Source organism: Eurosta solidaginis, chromosome 4 (assembly GCF_040869045.1).
Source record: "Eurosta solidaginis isolate ZX-2024a chromosome 4, ASM4086904v1, whole genome shotgun sequence".
Taxonomy (NCBI): domain Eukaryota; kingdom Metazoa; phylum Arthropoda; class Insecta; order Diptera; family Tephritidae; genus Eurosta; species Eurosta solidaginis.
In genome coordinates this window covers 156675421-156700789 of record NC_090322.1, presented here as the reverse complement: position 1 = coordinate 156700789, position 25369 = coordinate 156675421, and the positions used below count along the sequence as shown (strand labels likewise).

The 25369-nt window shown below is 34.9% G+C and overlaps 1 protein-coding gene across 1 annotated transcript in view; it reads right to left on the bottom strand.

The window, feature by feature from the left end:
* The window catches only part of oc (ocelliless), a 410517-nt gene that overhangs the window by 18988 nt on the left and 366160 nt on the right, over positions 1-25369 (bottom strand). The window contains 1 exon segment of the mRNA XM_067783502.1: positions 24966-25120. Coding sequence (XP_067639603.1) covers positions 24966-25120 — 155 coding nt within the window.

The window sequence follows — 25369 nt, the reverse complement described above, 5'->3', positions numbered from 1 at the left end:
TTATTCCTGCCAAGATTCCAACGGCGTTTGATTTCGCCCTGCAGAACTTTCATCATTTTCTTCTACTTAATATGGTAGGTGTCACACCCATTTTACAAAATTTTTTCTAAAGTTATATTTTGCGTCAATAAACCAATCCAATTACCATGTTTCATCTATTTTTTCATATTTGGTATAGAATTATGACATTTTTTTCATTTTTCGTAATTTTCGATATCGAAAAAGTGGGCGTGGTCATAGTCGAATTTCGGCCAATTTTTATACCAGTATAAAGTGAGTTCAGATAAGTACGTGAACTAAGTTTAGTAAAGATATATCGATTTTTGCTCAATTTATCGTGTTAACGGCCGAGCGGAAGGAGAGACGGACGACTGTATATAAAAACTGGGCGTGGCTTCAACCGATTTCGCCCATTTTGACAGAACAGTTAACGTCTTAAATCTATGCCCCTACCAAATTTCAAAAGGATTGGTAAATTTTTGTTCGATTTATGGCATTAAAAGTATTCTAGACGAATTAAGTGAAAAGGGGGAGCCACGCCCATTTTGAAATTTTCGTTTAGTTTTGTATTTTGTTGCACCATATCATTACTGGAGTTGAATGTTGACATAATTTACTTATATCCTGATATAAAGATATTAAATTTTTTGTTAAAATTTGACTTTAAAAAATTTTTTTTTTTAAAAGTGGGCGTGTTCGTAATACGATTTTGTTAGTTTTTACCTAGCAAACATATAGTAATAGGAGTAACGTTCCTGCCAAATTTCATCATGATATCTTCAACGACTGCCAAATTACAGCTTGCAAAACTTTGAAATTACCTTCTTTTAAAATTGGGCGGTGCCACGCCTATTGTCCAAAATTTTACTAATTTTCTATTCTGCGTCATAAGGTCAATCCACCTACCAAGTCTCATCTCTTTAGCCGTCTTTGGTTATGAATTATCGCACTTTTTCAGTTTTTCGAACTTTTCGATATCGAAAAAGTGGGCGTGGTTATTATCCGATTTTGTTCATTTTAAATAGCGATTTGAGATGGGTGCCCAGGAACCTACATACGAAATTTTATCAAGATACCTCAAAATTTACTCAAGTTATCGGAGGGACGGACGGACATGGCTAAATGAATTTCCTTTTTCGCCCAGATCAGTTTGATATATAGAAGTCTATATCTATCTCGATTAGTTTTGGAAACACACAAAAAACCAGATTATTTAGTAAATAATACACCGGAATGTTGAAATTTACCGTGTGGACTGATATTGAGACTTTCGATTCAAATTTGAAAAAATTGTTTAAAATGGGCGTGGCACCGCCCACTTGTGACAAAATCAGTTTTACAAATAATATTAATCATAAATCAAAAATCGTTACACGTATCGTAACAAAATTCGGCAGAGAGATTGCCTTTACTATAGGAAATTCTTTGAAGAAAAATTAACGAAATCGGTTAAGGACCACGCCCACTTTTATATAAAAGATTTTTAAAAGGGTCGTGGACGAATAAAATAAGCTATATCTTTGCAAAAAAGAGTTTTATATCAATGGTACTTCATTTCCCAAGTGGATTTATAACAATAAATAGGAAAAACTTAAAATTTGAAAAAATGGGCGTGGCACCGCCCCTTTTATGACTAAGCAATTTTCTATGCTTCTCGAGCCATAACTCGAAGAAAAATTAACGGATCGTAAAAAAATTGGGTACAAAAATTTTTCCTATAGTAGAAAATATTTCTAGTAAAAATGGACGGGATCGGTTAAAGACCACGGCAACTTAGATATAAAACAAATTTAAAGGGGTCGTAGACTATAATAATAAGCTATAGCTTAGCAAAAAATAGTTTTGAATCAATGATATTTCACTTATCAAGTTTTATTGTAAGAGAAAATGGGGAGACATTTATTTTTTAAACGGGCGGTGCCACGTGTTATGTAGAAAAGTAATTTATCTGAAATGAAATGTGCAATTGAAGCTCACGCTGAGTATATAATGTTAGGTTACACCCGAACTTAGACATCTTTACTTGTTTTCATGTAAGTAACTGGAGTTCCTATAAGATGCCAACTTTCAAACTTCTGACGCAAGTGAATCAAACTCAATCTAGGAAATTGCATGCGCGATGTCCATCGTATGTACGTGCGACAGAAATAGACAAAATTAAGACAAACCGAGCTCCAAATCCAATACTAACCAAAACTTTCAACTAACGTTGGCACAAGTTTGGTCTTTCACGAACTTGTTTGATATAAGTTGTAAAATATTGTAACGAATTTACTTGCAAATCCTCTTATTTGCCCTTCTGCTACTAATTTCGAATCACTAAACTGTTGAATAAATAACTCCAATGTGTAATAATGCAAAATAACCTTTATTAAAGTACTTCACAATAACACTCAAACTGTGCAACGAATAGCTTGGTTAATAACCACACTGATTGATAGCTCAATGAAACTCTACTATTCAAAATAATACTGATATTGCTCGCTAGATAGCGCCTTAATCGAAACTGCTTGACAACTCAAATGAAACTGAACTCCAGCGCCTCTACATCTGTCGCCTTTTATACTCTTTGATTTTAACATTCGCATCTTCTAGGCGCTTCCAGAATCTACTAGTCCATTAGCTCTCAAACATCTCAGCTGTAAATACAATTGCACAATTTTATAGTTTTTCTCATTGCATACTTATAGGAATATCTCAGATATATGCATGTATTTGTGCATTGACTCTCCGCTGCTCGTATACGTATATGGTACATATATGTAGACGCAGTTATTGTTTCGTTTATGTAGATACATGATGATTGAATTATTGATGTGCATTCACGTCCCTGCTTAGCATCGGCTTAGAGCTGGCAGCACTCCTTAGTTTTGCTAATATTCGTAACAATATTATATTTTCTTAAAAGTTTAATATTTCAATGCAGGAATTATATTTATACTAGAGCCACCATCCTTTCGTAACATTTATGCCATAGTTAGGCACAGTGCACTAAATTTTCAATGCTACTACCACACAACTTTATAACAACTAAATTTTTGGATAGTGCGCTAAATTTTTAGTTCCACCTAGCACGAAAAATTTAGTATATTATTCCAGCTCGGCAACCGCATCTTCCAAGCAAACTTGGGCACCACTAAAATTTTAGTGGTAGTGGCATTGAAAGTATAGTGCACTGTGCCCAACTGTGATATATTCAATATTGTTTCGGTTGCAGTGTTTTCCTTTTAGAAAAGTGTTGATAAGTATACATCTACACTTTTGTGCCAATACTTTTAAATTGCGGAAAGGTTTCGTTTTGAAAAATTTTTAAAACACTTCATATTAAAAAAATGATAAGGCCATAAGCCCAAAAAATTTTTTAATTTAAAACACTCGCTGAATGTTTACAATTAATTCCGCTTAGAATGTCTCTATATACGGTCTTTTCAGATCTATATGAGAAGAAAAGCGTATGCCTTCAGAAGAAAATTCCAAAAACTTAGGAAAATTTAAATTAACTAAAAATTGCATTTTGTTAGACTAAAATTAAGCTCTTTATTCGATCTAAGCAAATAATTTCAAAACAACAAAAATTGTATAAGTTGAAGGAAGATTTTAAAGGGTTTCTGCTCCCTTATTGTTCAAACCAAAAGATAGTTAAATTAATATGAAAGTTACCAAATTATGCTCTGTTCTTGTGTTGATGCTTAGAAAACCGCACCGTAAGTGATAGGTAGGGACAAATGAATTGAAAAGTTAGTGGAATTTTGAATGCTTTGTTGTTGGCGCCAAGTAAGAAAAACTTACGCAGTTATTTAAGATGTATATATATAAATACATATATGTAAGCAAAATGTAAAGAATGTGTAACCAACCAAGTAGAGTAGAGGAATGTTAAAATAAGTAAAATCCTGGATGTTCCATAGCCTCAAAGAAGTTGAAAGGAAGTGTGTTTTACGCGCTTACTAAACACAAAATCTAAATTTTCTAAAGATTTTCAGAACCGTTTTCAGCATGATGGTTTCTCACCAATAAGTCATTGATAATTGTAAAAAAAAAAATTTAGTTACGACAAAATTCACTCAGAAAATCAATTAACAATAATGAATAACCACTAAACAAATTATTTACTTTAACAACAACAGATTTTGTGAAGCAGGAAAGTATACATATATATATATATATATGGTTCCACCATATCTCTGTGTTAATGCGCTCGTACTGATAAAATTCAAAAGTGTTTGGATATTTCGTAACGAAGAACTCTGTCCGATTCAATGAGCGAAAATTTTTAATCCGTAGTGAGAAAATTAATTCGGTAAACAGCTGCAACGATTCCAACGAAAATGTCAAATTTACGAGAATTCATTATAGAGTGCTGTGTGTGTGTGTGCATAATGCATACAAGCATTAGCATTGTGGGCTGGTGATGACAATACGAATGCTCGATCCGTAAATGCGTAGCAGCATTACAGGCGTACGTACAAACAAAAGAGTTAAGACACATGCACGCACAAAAGTTCGAATATACAGCAACGTCAATACCCTGCAGTCAAGCTAAGGTAAACTCACTTACATCCAGTATGAATGCCAAGCCAACTAGTCAACTGATCGCATTATGGTTAGCTTAACCGAGCTTTTTTCAAGAGAACAAAGTTGTTTAGTCATTTCAACAGTTGGTATAAAGTAATAATATTCTGTAAAATTTACAGATTCTCAATCAATATAATTGATTTTTGTGTGAACTAATTGCATTGGACATTTCAACAGCGAACAACTGTCAGTATAACTCATTGTTCTTATTATCATTGTGCCACAAAAATCTGTTTCATATCAAAACCTTCACTGTTATTATAACGTAGAGGAAAATCTATTATTTTAACAGAGTTCTTTTTTATTCGTAGGGTGACAGTAATAATTGTTACGTAAACAGATCTACGGCTTACGTTTGATGCAATTTTTTTTTTGTTGATTTGACTGCTGAAATGGTGAATCAACGATTTGTGAATAAAAACTGACAGAAATTTCAGTTGAATTTAACTGCAGTTTGGTTAATTTTTCCAGCTAATTTCGTTCAGTGTACGAAACGTAAGTAAGTACAAAACGTCGACTATCAGATTTCGAACAGAAATATACCAGTCTTAAACTAGTTCTAATGTGACCAAAAGAATTCTAGTTTAACTGTGGTAAGTAAAACAGTTCCAATGACGCCGGACATGCTGGAATTTCGGATTCGAGCGCTGCTACTGGGTAAAGTAAAGATAAAGATTTAGTGAGAACTCTAACTCAAGTATTAGACAGTAGTTGCCAAAAATTTGAATTTTACTTGGAACAAGTCTGGAACTTGATTTTAGTCAGTAAACTATAATTGTAAATGGTTTTTTTTTCTGACTACATAGTTTGGTGATTCACTGTAGGAATGAGCTCCCAGCAAATAGTCAGGCAACTGTAATTATATAGCCAATCGGTGTTTTTATCTCCTACGAAATGTCAATTGTCATAAAGAACTATAACAGTCTCAAACTACATTAAAATACAGCAAAAGAGTCTTATTTCAATCGCGCTGAGTAAAATATTTTAAATGCCGCCGGGTGTCAGCGCTGGAGCAGAAAGTGAGATTTTCTGTTGTTATCATTTTGGTCGTTTCCGTACTAGTTTGATACCTTTCAGGGAATTCTACTTGTAAGAAAGGGTTTCTTCTGACTTGTTCGGTGTTTCACTGTAGTGATATCAGTGAGATGTTGAAGTATTTGGTGAAAACAAAAACAAAACCTACAACAAATTCAATAAAAATTGAAAATGGTAGGCGCTACGGTGGTGTTAACTATATTTACAATGTACAATCTAAAAACTACTAATATACAACGCACATACAGTGAAGTGCAATAAAATAAAGTCATGATTTCGTCAGTGGTATTCATTTCTAAACTTTTCTGTTTTGACTCAAATTTCACCTTCATATATGTATGTAAATCTAATATCAAAGTGGTATGACAGTGCTTTCTAAACTTTGTTCATGCCGTTTAAGGCCTATTTTTAAGTTAAATTTGAGCAGAACTTAACTTCGCTATTTTTGAAACTAAGGGTAAATTTTGTGGCTGAAGTTAACCTCAATCTGACCGTGCCACTTTGGCCGTTGACACAAAATTTTACTGCTTGTCATAGTTAAAGGGGCCAGAAAAGCAGGCTTAAACTCTACTTAACTTAAACTTGTACTAAAAAACCAGGCCTAAAGATTTTCAAAAAAAAAATTTTTTTGTAATTGAAAATTTTAAAATACCGCTTCGAGGCTAATTAAATATTGTAACGAATTTTTGGAAATTCCTGTTTATTTTGCACCTCCTGCCATAGTTCGAATCACTGAACTATCGAATAAATAACTCCAATATTCAGTATGGCAAAATGGTCTTTGTTAAGACTACTTTGGGAGTAGTACAATTACAATACTCGCATAATTCGCTAAAAGCGTATTAAAATCAAACTGATTATGATTTCTCAGCTTGCGCTGCTTTTATAATCTCTGTTGTCTCCTTCACATGTTTCTCTTAATGTCTAGACTTCTGGAACAATTGTATCTCATACTTGCTTATTTAGGTATATGCGTGTATTTGTGAGCGACAACTTCTGCTCTTAGCTGATGATGTATCTCTTTGTTTCAAGCTGCTGGTTATGAGTATGTGTAGCTGCTTGATTTAATGTGTAAATAATTTTGACTACACTCAGAAAAAACATTTCCTAAAAATTATTTTTATAAATTAAGAAAAATTTCAATGAATGAATAAGAATTTCTTATTTTTCTATATATTTTTCATTAATTTGACAAATAATTTTTCTTCATTTTTTGTAATCAAGAATACATCATTGAATATTTCTCAATATATATATATAATATATATGTAGCTCAGTGAATAAGAGTATTCGACTGTAAAGTTGCGTACCTCGATTAGAAATCGACGGCCACGAAGTTACACAATTTAATTTCTAAGTTTATCTTAATTTCGGAGAAAATTACTTGTCTATGGCGCAAAATCAATCCCATTTTCTCTACGTTTTCAGGAATTTGTGGATTTTATTTTAGTGTGGTTATTGTATTCTGAAATCAGATAACTCCATGAAATACATAAAATACTACCTCTTTAACTGATACTGTGGACAAAAATTACGTTCTATCACCACTGAGTGATGAAATGTCAAAGTGACATGAACATGGATACTTTGTGTATTACGAGCCATGTACGATAACCTTAAAAATTTCCTCATATCTGAATCCTTTCACTTTACTTTTTTATCTAAAAGCTTTTGTTCTTGGCTTAAGATAATTTCACTGCATTTAAAAAAAATTGCTTGAGACTTCTTAATCGAAAAATCTCTAACGCCCCGATTCTGAGCGTTACCGGTAAAATAGTTCCCAGAACATTATGTAACCGAATATCGTTACCAGTTCTTTTATTCGCGATTCTGGCCCAAGTGGTAACGCTGTCATCACCAAGAAACTCATCAGTGTCTGTGGATAAATTTGAATGGAAGTTTTCTTCGCTTTCATGGTTGCCACTTTGGTCCATTTGGACCAAAAATGGTCCCTTCCAACCCCATTTGTTCCGCTGGTCCCTTTTCTTCAATTTTGGTCCTTTTTAGGCAGTAGCCACGATTGGTACTTTTCTTTCTTTTTCACTTAGGTAAAAATTCAAAATATTGCCCAAAAATTGGCCACACTTTCGTTAGCCCCCATATAATTTTGAATTTACTTCAATGGAACTCTCACCATAAAAAATTGCTCAGTCAGTAAAATGTACCAGAACAATAACATTTCACCTAGGATATAACTAAGCCAGGCATTAAAAAGGAAATTGTTGGCAAACACATTGTCGTTAATTGTTGATGAAATAACCGACTAATAAAAAAAAAAACTCTTGTTTTATAATAATATTAATAACAGCTAGATATTTCGATCGGTTATACAACACCATGTAAAATATATGAAAATAAAAATTTCTTCTCGCCTAGCATAGCTTATAGCGAGCACTCTATCGTGAGCCTAACACTTTTAAAACTTATACAAAGAAATTCGATGCATTACTTCTCATTTGGAACTTTGATATTTAAATCTTTCTCACCCAGCTCAATGAGTTCAAGGAATTCCAGGGACTATTGTGATGTTAAGCCACGCAAAATAATTGAAAACTAAGTATTTTCGCACAAGAAATATTTTAACTCGAAGACAGAAGGAAGCAAATGCAAAAGAGATTTGATTTCGGAAGAAATGTTTTGTATAAAATAATTCCCGTAGGCGCTAGCAGAATCCCTGAGTCCTGGGATCAAAACTCACCCTTACTGAATCTAGGCTCAGATATTAAGTTTAAACGCTAAGAGAAAAGGTAAACATCTATAAAAATAGCACTAACAAAATTGCCTAGTTTCATTTATGATTTACTGAGTTTTCCACATACATAGTTCGGCAACACCAGAACGCAAATTTTGAACCGTTTCTTACTAAAACCTAACTGCACCATACATTTTATTTCATTGCAATCAACAACATAATGCTGTGTCAAAATATAGTATAATTTTTGGTTGCATGCCCATATATTTGTTTGTTCAGCTTGAATTAAAGGAAAGTCTTCACTATGTTTAGTCAAATTTTATATAGAAACATCCTAAAGTTTTGTATTTTATACTCATAAAATAAAACAAAAATTTGGTTCTGTTTTCGATGAATTTTGGTCCCAAATGAAATGGTGTGGCAACCGTGTTCGCTTTACCGAAAATTTCTCACTTGTAGATACGAGGTTAACGAATAAACGGGACGATGTGTATATTGTAATTTATTCTGTGAAAGTACATAATGTAAACAAATATGTATAGCAAGAGGCAACACTTTTTTACTATTATCTTTATTTATTGGCGCTTACATCTCTTTATTATTCAGTTTTACCCTTTTCTGAACAACAGCTGTTGTGTGGTTATTTCGATGTAACCACCTACTTTTGTGGGTAAAAAATTATCCGGCTACTTTCGCAGGTAGAATACCAAAAGGTGATTTCGTTACCGTGGTGAAGAATGTTGTTACCACACTAGAATCGGGGCGTAAGAGTAAATAGGTATTTGCTTCATTTGATTGCACATCACTGTACCCGTATATATGTATATAAATATGTATCTCATTTATGCAACTGTTTTTTGTACACGCGTATGTATGTAAAATTTCATACGCTGTTGGTTGGTTGGTCGGTCGGTTATCAGCGCCTGTCGGTTGATTTTGATTTATGACAAAGCAACATTCAGCAGCCAGCAGCCAGCAGCCCTGCTGCCATGCAGTCTAGTCTTTGCGCAACCCCTAGCACACGTAAACCCTCTAAACTTTTATATTTATACCTTTATTAGGGAACAAACAAAATCACAAGGCACACCAAGATACACAAACAACCCACACAGCATTTTGAATATTATTCGGTGATTTGCCATGCTTTGACTTAGCAGCGTGAGAATAGAAACAGTTTTTGCATACAATGTGATCGTAAAGTATGCTTAAAGCGATGTATCAAAACTTTTATTTCTGAGCCTTAAACAATTCACTGTAGCATAAAGAAAAGTTCTTTTAGACTCTTTTATACTTCAAAATGCTTGCTGGGTATATCCATTAATATATATGTATACAATAGCGTGCACGTAGCAGGGCGTTAAATATTTGCGCTGTTTTGGTGCAGATAAGCTGTGGAAAATTATTACATTATTTGTATTGGTTGACGGCAGCCACGAGCATGCACACTTTCCTCCCCACGTCTCACTTCCCGGCAAGGTTGTTATACAAACACATACATATACACAAACGTTTTGGTTTTATTCGGTATAATAAATATTCTTCCATGCCGAAATACCATATTTCTAACTTTCTAATATTTTCCACAGACCGCCCTAACAATAAGTATAGGCGCACCCATACATACATAAATATGTACATATGTATTCGTATTCATAAATTTGTATGTTGGCGTGTTGCCCATTTAGGCAATGAAAAAGTTTACTTTGATTTGCGGATTTAATGCTCTATGCATACTAAAATTAGGCGGAATACTGCAGGCTGGTGGGGTTGTATTCATATTTATGAGAATATTTTTGTAACCAAGATGAATATCATTCAATTAATATAACAGTAACGATTTGTGTTATTATTAATCGGTGTGCTTGCGTTGTGGGTTGCGTTTACTTTGTAGGTACGTATCTATAAACAGTGCTGGGAAAATATAAGGGGTGAATTCAAAATTTTTAATGTTTTCTGAAAATTATTAGTTCTCATGAAATAACTTTTGCTGGTTATTGCCTTTTACATATTTAAACAACTTTATGTGTGATGTTCCGTTTAAAATACTGAATTTGCCGCAGAAAAAAAAAAATTATTAAACAAGTAAGGAAGGCTAAGTTCGGGTGTAACCGAACATTACATACTCAGCTGAAAACTTTGGAAACAAACTAAGGGAAAATCACCTTGTAGGAAAATGAACCTAGGGTAACCCTGGATTGTGTTTGTATGACATGGGTATCAAATGGAAGGTATTAAAGAGTATTTTAAAAGGGAGTGGGCCATAGTTCTATATGTGGACGCCATTTCGGGATGTCGCTATAAAGGTGTACCAGGGGAGACTCTAGAATGTGTTTGTAAGATATGGGTATCAAATGAAAGGTGGTAATGAGTATTTTAAAAGGGAGTGATCCTCAGTTCTATAGATGGACGCCTTTTCGAGATATCGCCATAAAGGTGGACCAGGGGTGACTCTAGAATGTGTTTGTAAGATATGGGTATCAAATGAAAGGTGGTAATGAGTATTTTAAAAGGGAGTGATCTTCAGTTCTATAGATGGACGCCTTTTTGTGATATCGCCATAAAGGTGGACAAGGGGTGACTCTAGAATGTGTTTGTACGATATGGGTATCATATGATGACTCTAGAATGCGTTTGTACGATATGGGTATCAAATGAAAGGTATTAATGTGTATTTTAAAAGGGTGTGGGCCTTAGTTCTATAGGTGGATGCCTTTTCGAGATATCGCCATAAAGGTGGACCAGGGGTGACTCTATAACGTGTTTGTACGATATGGGTATCAAATTGAAGGCACTAATGAGGGCTTTAAATGGAAGTGGCCCTTAGTTGTATATGTAAGGGTGTTTTCGAGATATCGACCAAAATGTGGACCAGCGTGACCCAGAACATCATCTGTCGAGTACCGCTAATTTATTTATATATGTAATACCACGATACTGTTCCTGCGAAGATTCCAAGGTCTTATGATTTCGCCCTGCAGAACCTTTTCATTTTCTTCTACTTAATATGGTAGGTGTGACACCCATTTTACAAACTTTTTTCCATAGTTATGTTTTGCGTCAATAAACCAATCCAATTACCATGTTTCATCCCTTTTTTTATATTTGTTATAGAATTATGGCATTTTTTTAATTTTTCTAATTTTCGATATCGACCAACTCGGTCATTTTTTATACCAAGATAAGGTGAGTTCAGTGAACTAAGTTTAGTAAAGATATATCGATGTCTATATCTATCTCGAATAGCTTATGCCGTTACGGATTACCGTTATGTGAACAAAATTAATATACTCTGTGAGCTCTGATCATCTGAGTATAAAAATAGGAGTGGACTTCATTGGATAATATAAGGAAATATATATTCGCAGGCTAATATTTAACAGATAGCACTAGATTTTTATTGGGCTTTGCGATAACTACTGGGGAAATCATCTCAAAAACGCAAAGCAAAAACCATGTTAACTGGACAATTGGTTGTGGTAAAGAAGTAGCATCTCCATATATTAACGTTTAGTCCTGTGGACAAGCATCTGATCTCGACCTGCATGAAAGCGTCGTTATCCAACATACTGTTTTTCCACCTAAATACAATTCATAATGTCTGGAATTGCTTACTCTAGGTTGAGAAAAAAACAGACTTAGGTTTCAAGTTGCCTCCATGTCTGAAAATCCAGCCTGCATTTAATTAAGGATGGTAAAACTTTTAAAAAAGGCGTTAAAAACTATTTCATGAAACATGGATGTACTGATTTTATAAACTCCTATTTTATAAGTGTGGATAATGTTGTGCACTTAGCAATTCATACAAAGTTTAGGTGAAGATGTATATGCACGTAATAAGAAAACAGTTAATAACGCAATAAAACAAAGAAAAACTACAAGCAAAACAACGAAAATAGAAAGAAAACTCACATTAAAACAAAAAATATTAATTCGGAATTTTTATATACTGAAAATTCTGGAATGAATAGACACAGCCATTCTTGAACTCCTTCCTTATTACGAAAAAAAAAAAATTATATCCCAAAATAAAAAAGTTCACAAAGCTTTTTAAAATGACGTTTCCGTATAAACTTCGAATTATAATCTATCTAATTTTTTTTTTAGATATGGGGCGTAAAGATATGTCAAATAGCTCAAATGATAGGTCTTAAACCAAATTATTATTAGCCATGTTTTTTTTACAAGCGTATACGTTTACGTTTACAAATTTTGAGAGAAAGAACCGATTGAAGTTAGTTTATATTCATTGGAAACGAACATTTTTTTTTGATCATTTAATAACTTTTCGACCTTATTTTTTGAGTTTTCAAAACATATATACATAGAAGACAACAGTGAATATGAGATGCAGATGTGTGAGAGAAGTAAATAAGCAACTAATCGCAAAGGCTGTTCGCGAAATATCTAGATCTTAGGAGAAATAGGTCACGAGGCAATTGGTAGTATAAAAGCAACGCAGACAAGGAATCGTTTGATTTTAACACGCTATAAGTGGAGTACGCGAATTCATTACATTTTTGAAGATCTAATACCATAATAGTGCTTTTAATAATAAGTTTTACAGAACATTTGCGTTTTTTAATTCAGTTCAGTGATTCGCACTATAACAGAAGGTACAGAATTATCGAGAATTCTTAAAATTTGCTACAATATTTTGGTAACGGAAAAATCTAAATATATATGTATATATTTCAAAATATCCTTGAAGTTTTCTAGAAGCAATTATCCGGCATATATGCGTAATTATAAAAATGTTGACTTCTACTAACTTCAACAAAAACATACAATTATTTTGTGGGTGTAACCGTCAAGGTCTTTCAACCAAAAGGGTAAGTTAAACAGTAAAATAAATGATTTCTCAGTGCAGGAACGTTTACGAAAATCACTTAAGTGATAACTGGCTTAATTTCGAAGAGGTAATTAACGCCAAAGTCGAGGTCAACTCACAGGCTAAAAAAATGAGAGTTGAGAAGAAATACTGAAACAAATGTTTTATTTTACCTCAGGGTTGCTACCAACTTTTCTTTTGCTTTAGTTAATACAAAACTTATGTTCTGCGGTTGATTGTCTTTGTTAACATTCAATTGTCACTTCATGCTTCTAGGCGGATGACGCGTGACAACCGCGTGTGCCTAACTGCAGTGACCGTTATGTAGAATGCAATTACAGGTACAAGAACGCGTTAAATACAGACAGTAATTGATACATACATATATTTGAGTGTAAGGTAATTTAATATTTACTTTTGTTTTACAAAAGCAGTGTCTACACAGAATGGACAAGGAAAACTGCGACAAAATCAATGTCGACAAACGAAATTAAAAAAGGAGCAGCAAAAGTCAATGCCTCGAAGGAAAGACGACGGAGGACATGGTAAGATTTCGTAACAAAGCGCAGGTAGCGGATGCCTTACAAAAAAAGCCAACAATTGTATTGATTTTTAGCATTGGAATTCAGTTTTGCGCAAATAAAAAATAAACAAAAACAAGTAAGGACGGGACTGTCTTCGGCTATGCCGAAGACTTCATACCTTTCATGAATGGGGCTGAACAATAATCTTATCCCGTTCGTAATCTCCATATAATAAGATGTATAACATAAGAAATATTTAGTGAACAGATGTACATACCTAAACGATTTTTAAGATAAATATAAAATAAACAAGTAAGGAAGGCTAAGTTCGGGTGTAACCGAACATTACATACTCAGTTGAGAGCTGTGGAGACAAAGTAAGAGAAATCACCATGTTGTAAAAGGAACCTAGGGTAACCCTGGAATGTGTTTGTATGACATGTGTATCAAATGGAAGGTATTAAAGAGTATTTTAAGAGGAAGTGGGCCATAGATCTATAGATGGACGCCATTTAGGGATATCGCCATAAAGGTGGACCAGGGGTGACCTTAGAATTTGTTTGTACGATATGGGTATCAAATGAAAGGTGTTAATGAGTATTTTAAAAGGGAGTGGGCCTAAGTTCTATAGGTGGACGTCTTTTCGAGATATCGACATAAAGGTGGACCAGGGGTGACTCTAGAATTTGTTTATACGATATGGGTATCAAATGAAAGGTGTTAATGAGTATTTTAAAAGGGAGTGGGCCTTAGTTCTATAGGTGGATGCCTTTTAGAGATATCGCCATAAAGGTGGACCAGGGATGACTCTAGAATTTTTTTGTACGATATGGGTATCAAATGAAAGGTGTTAATGAGTATTTTAAAAAGGAGTGGGCCTTAGTTCTATATGTGGACACCTTTTCGAGATATCGCCATAAACGTGGACCAGGGGTGACTCTAGAATGTGTTTGTACGATACGGGTATCAAATTAAAGGTATTAATGAGGGTTTTAAAAGAGAGTGGCCCTTAGTTGTATATGTGAAGGCGTTTTCGCGATATCTACCAAAATGTGGACTAGGGTGATCCAGAACATCATCTGTCGGGTACCGCTAATTTATTTATATATGTAGTACCACCTTCCTTCCAAGATTCCAAGGGCTTTTGATTTCGCCCTGCAAAACTTTTTCATTTTCTTCTACTTAATATGGTAGGTGTCACACCCATTTTACAAAAGTTTTTTTCTAAAGTTATATTTTGCGTCAATAGACCAATACAATTACCATGTTTCATTCCTTTTTTCGTATTTGGTATATAATTATGGCATTTTTTTCATTTTTCGTAATTTTCGATATCGAAAAACTGGGCGTGGTCATAGTCGGATTTCGGCCTTTTTACACCAATACAAAGTGAGTTCAGATAAGTACGCGAACTGAGTTTAGTAAAGATATATCGATTTTTGCTCAAGCTATCGTGTTAGCGGCCGAGCGGAAGGACAGACGGTAGACTGTGTATAAAAACTGGGCGTGGCTTCAACCGATTTCGCCCTTTTTCACATAAAACAGTTATTGTCCTAGGAGCTAAGCCTATACCAAATTTCACAAGGATTGGTAAATTTTTGTTCGACTTATGGCATTAAAAGCATCCTAGACAAATTAATTGAAAAAGGGCGGAGCCACGCCCATTTTGAAATTTTCTTTTATTTTTATATTTTGTTGGACCATATCATTACTGGAGTTGAATGTTGGCATAACTTACTTATATGCTGTAAAGATATTAACTTTTCTTTTAAAATTTGAATTTAAAAACAAATTTTTTTTAAAAGTGGGCGTGTTCGTTCTCCGATTTTGCTAATTTTTATTAAGCAGACATAAAGTGATAAGAGTAACGTTCCTGCCAAATTTCATCATGATATCTTCAACGACTGCCAAATTACAGCATGCAAAACTTCTGAATTACCTTCATTTAAAAGTGGGCGGTGTCACGCCCATTGTCCAAAATTTTACTAATTTTCTATTCTGCGTCATAAGCTCAACTCACCTACCAAGTTTCATCGCTTAATGCGTATTTGCTAATGAATTATCGCACTTTTTCGATTTTTCGAAATTTTCGATATCGAAAAAGTGGGTGTGGTTGTAGTCCGATATCGTTCATTTTAAATAGCGATCTGAGATGAGTGCCCAGGAACCTACATACCAAATTTCATCAAGATACCTCAAAATTTACTCAAGTTATCGTGTTAACGGGCAGACGGACGGACGGACGGACATGGCTCAATCGAATTTTTTTTCGATACTGATGATTTTGATATATGGAAGTCTATATCTATCTCGATTCCTTTATACCTGTACAACCAACCGTTATGCAATCAAAGTTAATATACTCTGTGAGCTCTGCTCAACTGAGTATAAAAATGGCAAAAAACCCACTTATCTGGCCGATCGGTTGTATGGGATATATATTATATATAGCTCCGATCGAAATGATTTTTTCATGAAATCTTCTATGATACATTAGAATAAACATCGCCAAGTTTAACGTTTTTATATTAGAAATTAAGGGAGAAATTGCCAAAAATCTTTCTATCTGAACGATTGGTTGTATGGGATATATACTATATATAGCTACGATCAAAGTTATTTTTTCAGGATATCTTCTATGATATATTTGAATATACATCACCGAGTTTCACGTTTATACTTTCTAAATTGCGGCAGGAATGATCAAAATCGTCTTATCTGAACGATCGGTTGTATGGGAGATATATGTTATAGTGGTCCGATCCTACCGGACCCGACAAATGTCTAATATAATACAAAAATACATCCTTGTGCCAAATTTCATTGAGATATCTCAAAATTTGAGAGATTAGTTTGCGTTCAAACAGACAGACGGACGGACAGACGGACATGGCTATATCAACTCAGTTCGTCGCCCTTATCAATTCGGTATACTTAATGGTGAGTCTATCTTCTATATTTTTCAACGTTACAAACATCGGACCAAAGTTAATATACCATTTCATGTTCATGAAAGGTATAACAAGCCAAATGCAAACAAATATTGTAAAAGAAACCAATAATTGTCGACGCACATTGGTATGCACAAATATACATGCAAACATATACATACATATGTTAAGTCTGCTATTTTGTTTGTAAAACTATGCTACATGTTGGAAAAACAAAAATATTACAATAGAGGGCGACTGACTGCTGTCCTCCTCCACATGCCGTATATCGTGTAGTTTTTCACTTGTTTCTGCCACGTTCTTGACTCGCGCATACTCCCACCCACTGACACATGTAGTAAATGTATGTATGTAAATAAGCGACATATGCACACTATCACTCACTCGCCCGTCCTTTGAACGTGCTCAAAGATATTTTATTGAAAAACACCTTCAAAGGCTTCCTTAACGTGTAAATGTAGAAGCATACAAAGTGAAATCAGTATAAGAAGAAGAAGAAGAAAAGTAACGTAGCTAACACTAAAGGTATGCAATTGCAATTGTCATTAGTGGCTCAAACGAAATGTAGCTAGCAGACCACTCAAGAACCAACAACAGGACCCATACCAACGTAATCAACTGAATGTTTGTCCGTTTGTCCATTTGTTCTTTGTCGGATTTGTTCGTATTCAATGTCACGTCCTTAAATTACATAAAATCGATTTTCCAGCATATTTTATTTTAGTTGTAGGTTTAGCATGATTTTTTTTTTTGTAGTTCACTTAAATATTCAAATAATTTTTATGTAAAATTTTACAATTTCATAAATATAGCCTTAAAATAAACTTAATGCAAGGTACGATAGCTCCCGAAGAGATTTTGGGCCATGATTCTGTTCCAGTTTGCGTCTTGCTCCTTTTAATTTTTCCTACAAATTGGCGGGACGAGACCTACATGGCAGAAAAACACTCGCAGTGTGTGTGAAGTCACTTGGAAAGTCGCTTGGAAAGACTTTTTTCTAGTTTAAAAACTTGTTTCAAAATTTTTGATGTTACTTTGCCCGGGAATCGAACACAGTATCTTCGGTGCGGTAGACGGTACACGCTACTACCACACCACGGCGGCCGCCAGCCAGCGCAGCGAATATTTTTACCTTACTAAAATAAGACGCAACGACCGTTAAGTTAACCTCTACAACTACTTGTAGTATATCTCTTTTTTGATTGAATCTATGATCTTTGAAAGAAGTACTGGAATCTGTTTGTGATTAAATTGTCACGTGACACGTTCAGATTTATCTGACGAGAAATCACTCCGTCATTACAAGGCGTCATACTCTCACAAACAGTTCCATCCTTGGATGCATGATGCGCATAATATTGGAAGTTGTCGAGAAGAAGTTGCTATGGTGGAAAGGTGCAGGTGGACTAGCCATGAGACATAATTATGAAAAGGGGGGGCTGAATAAGAGAGAAGAGACGAGATAAAGGGAAAGGCATAGATTGTGAGAAAAAGGCGGAACTGGAAGGTTGGATTAGAGATATAGACCGATGTAAGGGTAATGAGAAAGAAAGGAAGGGAAAGAAAAAGACAATGTGGAAGAAAGTGTTAAAGGGTAGTCAAGAGAAATCTTAAGATAGGAGCTAGAAAGAAGGAGGAAGAAAATGAAGAAGTGGAAAACGAAAAGTGGGAGATTTCGGAGGGCTTTACACATCGGAATTTAAAGATCTTTATTGCTTCTACGATCACGCTGTTCGTGACGTGAGACTAGCCAACGACATCAAAGACTTCGTTCACTTATGGGACGTATCTATCTAATATCCAGTCAAGCCAGTTTGACATACGGCGGCGGCGTGCGAAAAACGACTAAAATCGGCGGCGGCGGCGGCGTTTATCGAATTTGGGTACAGCATAAAAATGTATTATGGTAACCGTAGGCAGCGTTCTTATATCGTCACTACTCAGCCTCCACAAGCTACCGACATTGAATTGCTATATTGAAGAACCCTATATTACGTAAACCATTAGTATTTGAACCTTGTGTAGCTCACTCTGTTGCCTTCAGTTTTTTGAATTCTATTCTTTCTCTGAAATTTTAAACCATATTTCTCAGTCTTGACGGTTGTATTGACATTAAAAACTAACACGGCTATCATGCGTAGAAAATCTTTAAGAAAATCAACAAACACACATAGGCATTGATTATTATGCCAACTCGCTCTCGGTGTCAACTTCAATCTACAAATGAGCTGATTGGTGGCTGGCTGATCGATTGCCTGTTGTTGCTGTTCGAGTCATTAATATTTGCATGTCATGCAATCGGCAAGAAGGGCCATTGGAAATGCTTTTGTGTAGTTCAACTACAGCAATGACAAAACAAACAACTGCAAATCAAGCAACAGCTCAGTTGACATCTCAATTTTCAATCCCAGAAAAATGCTATGCATGAAATTGTTTGGCCCAAGGCAATATTGTGTGACAGTGTGCGTGAGCATCCTCGACGCTTGCATGCAATATGAGCCGCTAAGCGTGCGATTCTAGGATTTGTTTTCTTTGACAATCTGTCATTGCACCGTTAATGATTTTTATTTGATTTGCAGACAATGCAAATTCCCAAATTTTTTTGCTCATTTCATGCTGCATACACATTTTTCCTCAAAATTATTATTTTTTTCTCGTTTTTGCTTGGGGCGCAAATTTCTTGCCGCCATTTGTGGATTTGTTACATGATAATTTGTGCAATATCTGTGACAATTGCGTCAATGTTATAATAAACAAATAAATTATGTCTATAACGATAGCCAGCACAATATGCTGACATGAGAAGAAAAAGCAAATAGTTACCGAAATCATAGCAAACACACCTAAATAAATAATAAGTAGCTAAAAAAAAAAAACGAAGCGGAAATAACGAAATAATTTTGCGGGATGTTGTAAACGGAAAATGAAAAAGTGGAAGGAGGTTGAATGTGGTGGTGATGATAATGTTGTGAAAATATATGGAGGGTTGAGTTGCAGAACAGGGAGTGTATGGTATGTAGGGGTCATAAGGAATTATTGGCATGAAAATTTGTTAAAATAGCAACTCATTATGGGTTATTACACTGGAAGAAATTTGAAGAAAAATAATAATTTTATAAAGACATTTGTAGAAAGAGCGTAGTTGTGATGCGATTGCGTGTTGAGAAAAAATATTTAAAAGCAAAATGTAGGTACTTAGGGATAGTAAGTTAATAAAAATTAAAAAAAAATCGAATTGCATGGATACTATGTGTGGTTCCTTGAGATAGGGTACTAGCTAAGTCGCCATACTACTTCATGGCCTGTATACTTTGGAGTACCAGGTTGAGACTAGTTTTTAGAACCATACAGAATGAAAACAAGTAAGGCTGATAATATGTAACTTTGTATTTGGAAGTAGATTCGTTGGTAGAAAAAAAAGCATTAAAAGTTAAGGCTGGCGTCAGTGTGCTCGCTTAAAACTATGCTATGCGAGAAGCAATTTGTTTTTTCATATATTTTACAACCTTGAAAGGTTTCGGGCACTGTGAAAACTATTTCCATAGCTTTCTGTATTTATATTATAGCAGCCTAAGATATTACTTATATTAACTACAGAGTGATGTACCACTTTCTCTGCCAATGCCCGGTGCTTCAAAGAAGAAGGCTCAGATTTCTGGGCTGACGCTTCTTCGAAAGCCTGGCCGAGGTTGCCAAGGTGGACGTCTCGCTTCTTCTTGGGTTCATCAGGAAAAGCGAGTGGTTCCTTGAGGACCGCTAGGGGGTAATGGGGCTAAACGAATTTTCCGCCACCCTGTACTTACTGAGGGCACTCACAATGGACAAAAATGTCTCCGAGTGGAAGTGTGGGTATCACCCACGCACGCCCTCTTAACCTAACCTAACCTAACAGCGGAGTGAAATATAACTCTACATTGGCTGCCCTTTTGAAATCGACTTATCTCAGAAAGCATTTCAATAACATCCTATTTCAGATTTTGTTTCTAACACGCCCTATCACACAATTTGCATGAAAAACTTCCTATCTTGGTATTTTTGTCATAAACGCTGCAGCTTGAGCTTAGATAGGGCATTTTTGAAACAAATTCTGGGATAATGAGTCTTTCGACGTTGTTCAAACATTTTTTGAGATAGGTCGTTTTTGAAACGACAGCCGCGATAGGATTATACTCGACTCAGCAGTAGATATTTTATGGACTTGATATTTCGAATGCTAAATATTTGATATGGGAGGTTAAAGCTTTTTTATTTTTAAAGCTGTTATTGCTGTTAAAAGAAACCACCGCATAACTCATCCACTTGCAATTCTGAAAAGCTACACAAAGTTACCGCATATGATTTTGATAGCTTAAGTTAGGTGTTCTGTAGTATCCTATTAGATAATGATATCCAAGTGCGCTTGATATTGACATTTGGTCAGACAGACTCTTACTGTGCGCTTGTTTTTGTATTTTTTACATCACTTAATTTTGCTCGGGCGCCATCATGCTGCCATTGACAACACTATAACATGGGCACTGTACCAAATTACGCTTTTTTCTTTTGTTACAACAGCGACATTTGCTCATATTCGTAAACGTGTAACTACAAATTTTGAGATATATTGAAAACAATATATCTGCGTATAAGAAAGAAGCAAAAAGCAGTTTGCTCCTATTATAGTATTGCTCTTATTTGTGTGTATATTAATACTAGCACACCCGGCAAAAGTTGTTCTGCCTTACTTTGGTTTATCGTCATGAATTTTAAGAGGTTTTTATCTCTTAAGCCCCAACTCTCTCCTTCCCTCTCGCCTCCGTCTTTGTTGCTTAAATATGTATGTGACGCCAAAGTCTTAATTATGTGAAACGAAAATACATACATACTTGCATATATAGATACTGCCGTCCTCATAAAGAATGTGGTTATCTGCAATCCCTTTTTTTCAAAAAATTTTTATATATAGAAAGATCAAAACCAAATTAATCCAAAATAGTTATTTTAAATAAAAAACAGCATAGAAGAGCTATAAACAAGTTGAATTCAATATGTCAGTTTCCGTAAGAATGTAGATAACCACATTATTTTTTAGGACGGCAGGAAAGGTATGATAGCGAGTGTCTTCGTCACCATTCGATCTTATTCAATATGTATGTGTGTGATGTGATGAAATGATCTCGGAGAACGCGTGTTGGAATGTTTGATTCACAGCGAACAAACACACAAACTGCTTATTTTCTTAAATTTCATATTTGTTAATATTCTGGTAAATTATCACTTCACTTTTATAAATTCCTTCACATTAGATTGCAAATAATATAAATATATAATATAAATAGCGCGTTAAAATGCAGAAAGCTGTTTTCAAATCGGAACTGATGAAGATGTAGGAAAAACATCGAAACTCCTAAAAGAACACAAAAAACTCTATTCTTTGTTTTTATAAATCGGTCGAAAAGCCTATTTAAAAAAAACTACAAACAATTCATACACTGCAAGAAAAAGACTGGTAAAATCAACCGAAATACGTGTTAATTCAACCGAAATTTCTGTCAATTTTTATCCATCACAACAAGATGATGAATCAACTGCGCAAAAATCGTTGATTCGTAATTGACCGTTTTAGTAGTCAAATGAACAAAAAAAGTTGTTGCGACAGGTTTGTATAAAAGTACCTATGTTGCGGCATTTGCAAGGCAGATGAGTTTTCACTTAAATCTTTTCATGGCAGGAATACACTCGGAGTGCTTGCCGAACAGTGCCGAGGGGCCACCTCGCTTAGGAAAATTTTCTTCTAATTGAAAAACCTTATTTCTAAAATTTGTATGTTGCTTTTCCCGGGGTTTGTACCCAGAGTCTTCGGTGTGGTAGGCGGAGCACGCTATCATCACACCACAGCGGCCGCCGTATACATACGTAAACATGTGCATACATATAGTGCACAGCTTACATAAATACAAAGTAGAGAGCGCAGTGAGCGTAATATTCTCTTTGAATTTTGCTCATGTATTGACTGTTGATCGCTGTTGAAATGACCAGTGAGATCAGTTGTGTTAACAAAAAATCAGTTAGATTTATTAGGAATCTGTCAATTTTACAGAATTTTGTTAGCTTAAGAGCGGCAATTTCTCTTCTGTTGAAATTACTAAACTAGTTTGTTCGCTTGACAAAGAACTCAGTCGAATTAACCATAATTCGATCAATTTCACCGAATCTCCGTTAAGTCAAGAACAACAGAATCGATTTGTTGATTTTACTAGCACCATTTCTTTCAGTGTATACTGACTCAAAGTCATCAACATTGACATGTTTTATTCTGTACCACATTACCAGATCGGGTACAAAAATTATATTAAATGGTAAACTGTCTAAATTTTGCCAGTAATTAAACTAACGAGATCAAATTAGAAGGGACTATGGGTAGCCAATTATGTACTGAGTTTAGTTAACTTGTTTCGACATTAAAAGCTCTTAAAATTTTAGAGACTCTTCTGTCTTTGCTCGACATGTTGAATGGAGTCCAAGAATGCCAAGGCGTATGAGTAACCTGCTGATATGCAATGGATGTTAGGCTTGAAAGTCTCTTCTATGTGGTATGTTGTACCATGATAAGGTATTTCAATCATGTTTTTGGTGAAACATAGTAAAGCAAATACAGATGTAATAACTTGCAACTTCAATTTTTAAATTGAAACAATTCCCCTGAATGATTAGCACCACTAAACTAAAGCTGTTTGAACTGCTTTTATTCAGTAGGTTTCTATTGGGTTCAATCTTTTGCCATGAAGTACCTTACCATAGATTTGTTACAGTGTACAGTGATAACATTGTTAGCCCAAATTTGTCAACGTGCCTGTGTAAACAACTGAACAAATAAATGCTGCTGCAGCCCGAAAATAGTGTGTTAACTACCCAAGAGAGGGTTGCCTGCCTGTCAAATAAAAAGTAGGCAGTAAAATCTGCGATCACACAAACTTAGTAAAATTCACATAACAAAATTCAAAATCCAACAACAATAGTTTGTATCACGAAATGTTTTCGTTTGCTTTCAGGCAATTCATAGCTTTCGGCTACCGAATGTCCCAAAGAACAGTGACACAAATCGCATTTGGCGGACAAACAAAATGAGAATGCAGCTAGTTCTTATAGATATCGCACACACACACACACACACACACCGTACAAATCATACATTTGTTTGCTAACGCAATATTTGTACAGCAGGATACGCAGCGGCATTTGGCTGCTCCAAAATAAGCGACAAAGCAATCTCTATGCGGTTGGCAAGGGGGTAAAGTGTAAACTCAAATTTAAATCGGAAAATTGTGTTGAAATGTCAGTGGCGCAGAATTGAATTTTTTTATTTCAAATTCTTACTCGGCATGCCAAACAGCCAACAGCTATTAGCAGATATGCAAACAAAACGAAATGCTAGATGCAAACTTATTGTTGTGCCCTTGTGTGCGTATGTGATGATGGGCATAAGTTTTTGTTGTTTACTTAATGGATTTTCCGGATTTTTGACATTAACGTAATTGTTGGAAATTATTTGCTATTGGGCCGCAGAAGGCAAAATGCGTTACAAATGAATAATTACCGTACGTGAGTTAACGCTTCTGCACACTTACACACACACACACGCATACAATAGCATATAAAGACATAAAGTTGGCTAGATTATGATATTAAATGTGTTAAAGGCGTTTGTGAGCTTTTAGGCGCATACCAGCAGTATTACACCCGCTTAGTGCAAACAAATATCTAACTACATGCACATACATACATATGTTGGTTTACTTAATGACACACACATGCATACCTACATATGTTTCACTCCTTTAAATCTTCACTTTTCAGTAATTTGTAAGTTATATTTGAAATCAATGTTTGGGGGTATTCATGTGGACTTGTCGACGACAGGGGTTATACTGTTTTCACACATACGGCTTATTGAATAATAAAGGCATTTTTCTACACTAAGACACTTATTGAGCTCAATCTTCCCTACAAAATTCGAATCTATAATTATTTCATTAGTAGCTAAACGAATGCCTAATGAAGTCAAAAGCACAATGCAACTCTGTTGGGAGCGTTCAGTTGGTCAGTGCTTAAAAATGTCATTTGTCAAAGTAAATGTCATTGTCTGTCATATATCATTATCATTTTATTCGTTTGACATTTCATCCTTCATACTAATCGAGCAGCTACTTCTGTGTGAAAGCAAAAAATTTACGATTTCATTAGAAGGTGAAATGAGAGCATTAAGTTTCTGTCTGAAAACAGTATTACTTTAATACCACATTCCTCTTATTTCTTTGCTTGTTTGATAGTATACACACATACATAAACATATGTCTGAGAATTTTTTTTTTCTTATTTACCTGTACTCTGGATTCTGGTAGATTGATTTTTAACGCAACTTCCTCTCGCATAAAAATGTCCGGATAGCGGGTTTTGCCAAATAACGCTTCGAGCACATCCAATTGGGCGCGTGTAAATGTGGTTCGTTCTCGTCTTTGCTTTCTTGTATTTACACCTGTGGGAGAGTAGAATTACATAGTAATGTTAATTTGCTATTGTGATAATTCATTGCCTAATAATGCGATGAAATGTGTGAAAGAATTGCTGAGTATTGAGTATGAATTACATAAGGACTGTTCCGAACATAAAATGCACACTTTATTTTGCTTTGAACTTGACGAATTGTCACTTTTTTCCTTTGATTAACCTTAGCCCTTAGTACATTGTTTTCGGTTCTTTTACGGTATGGTGAATTTGGTGCAAT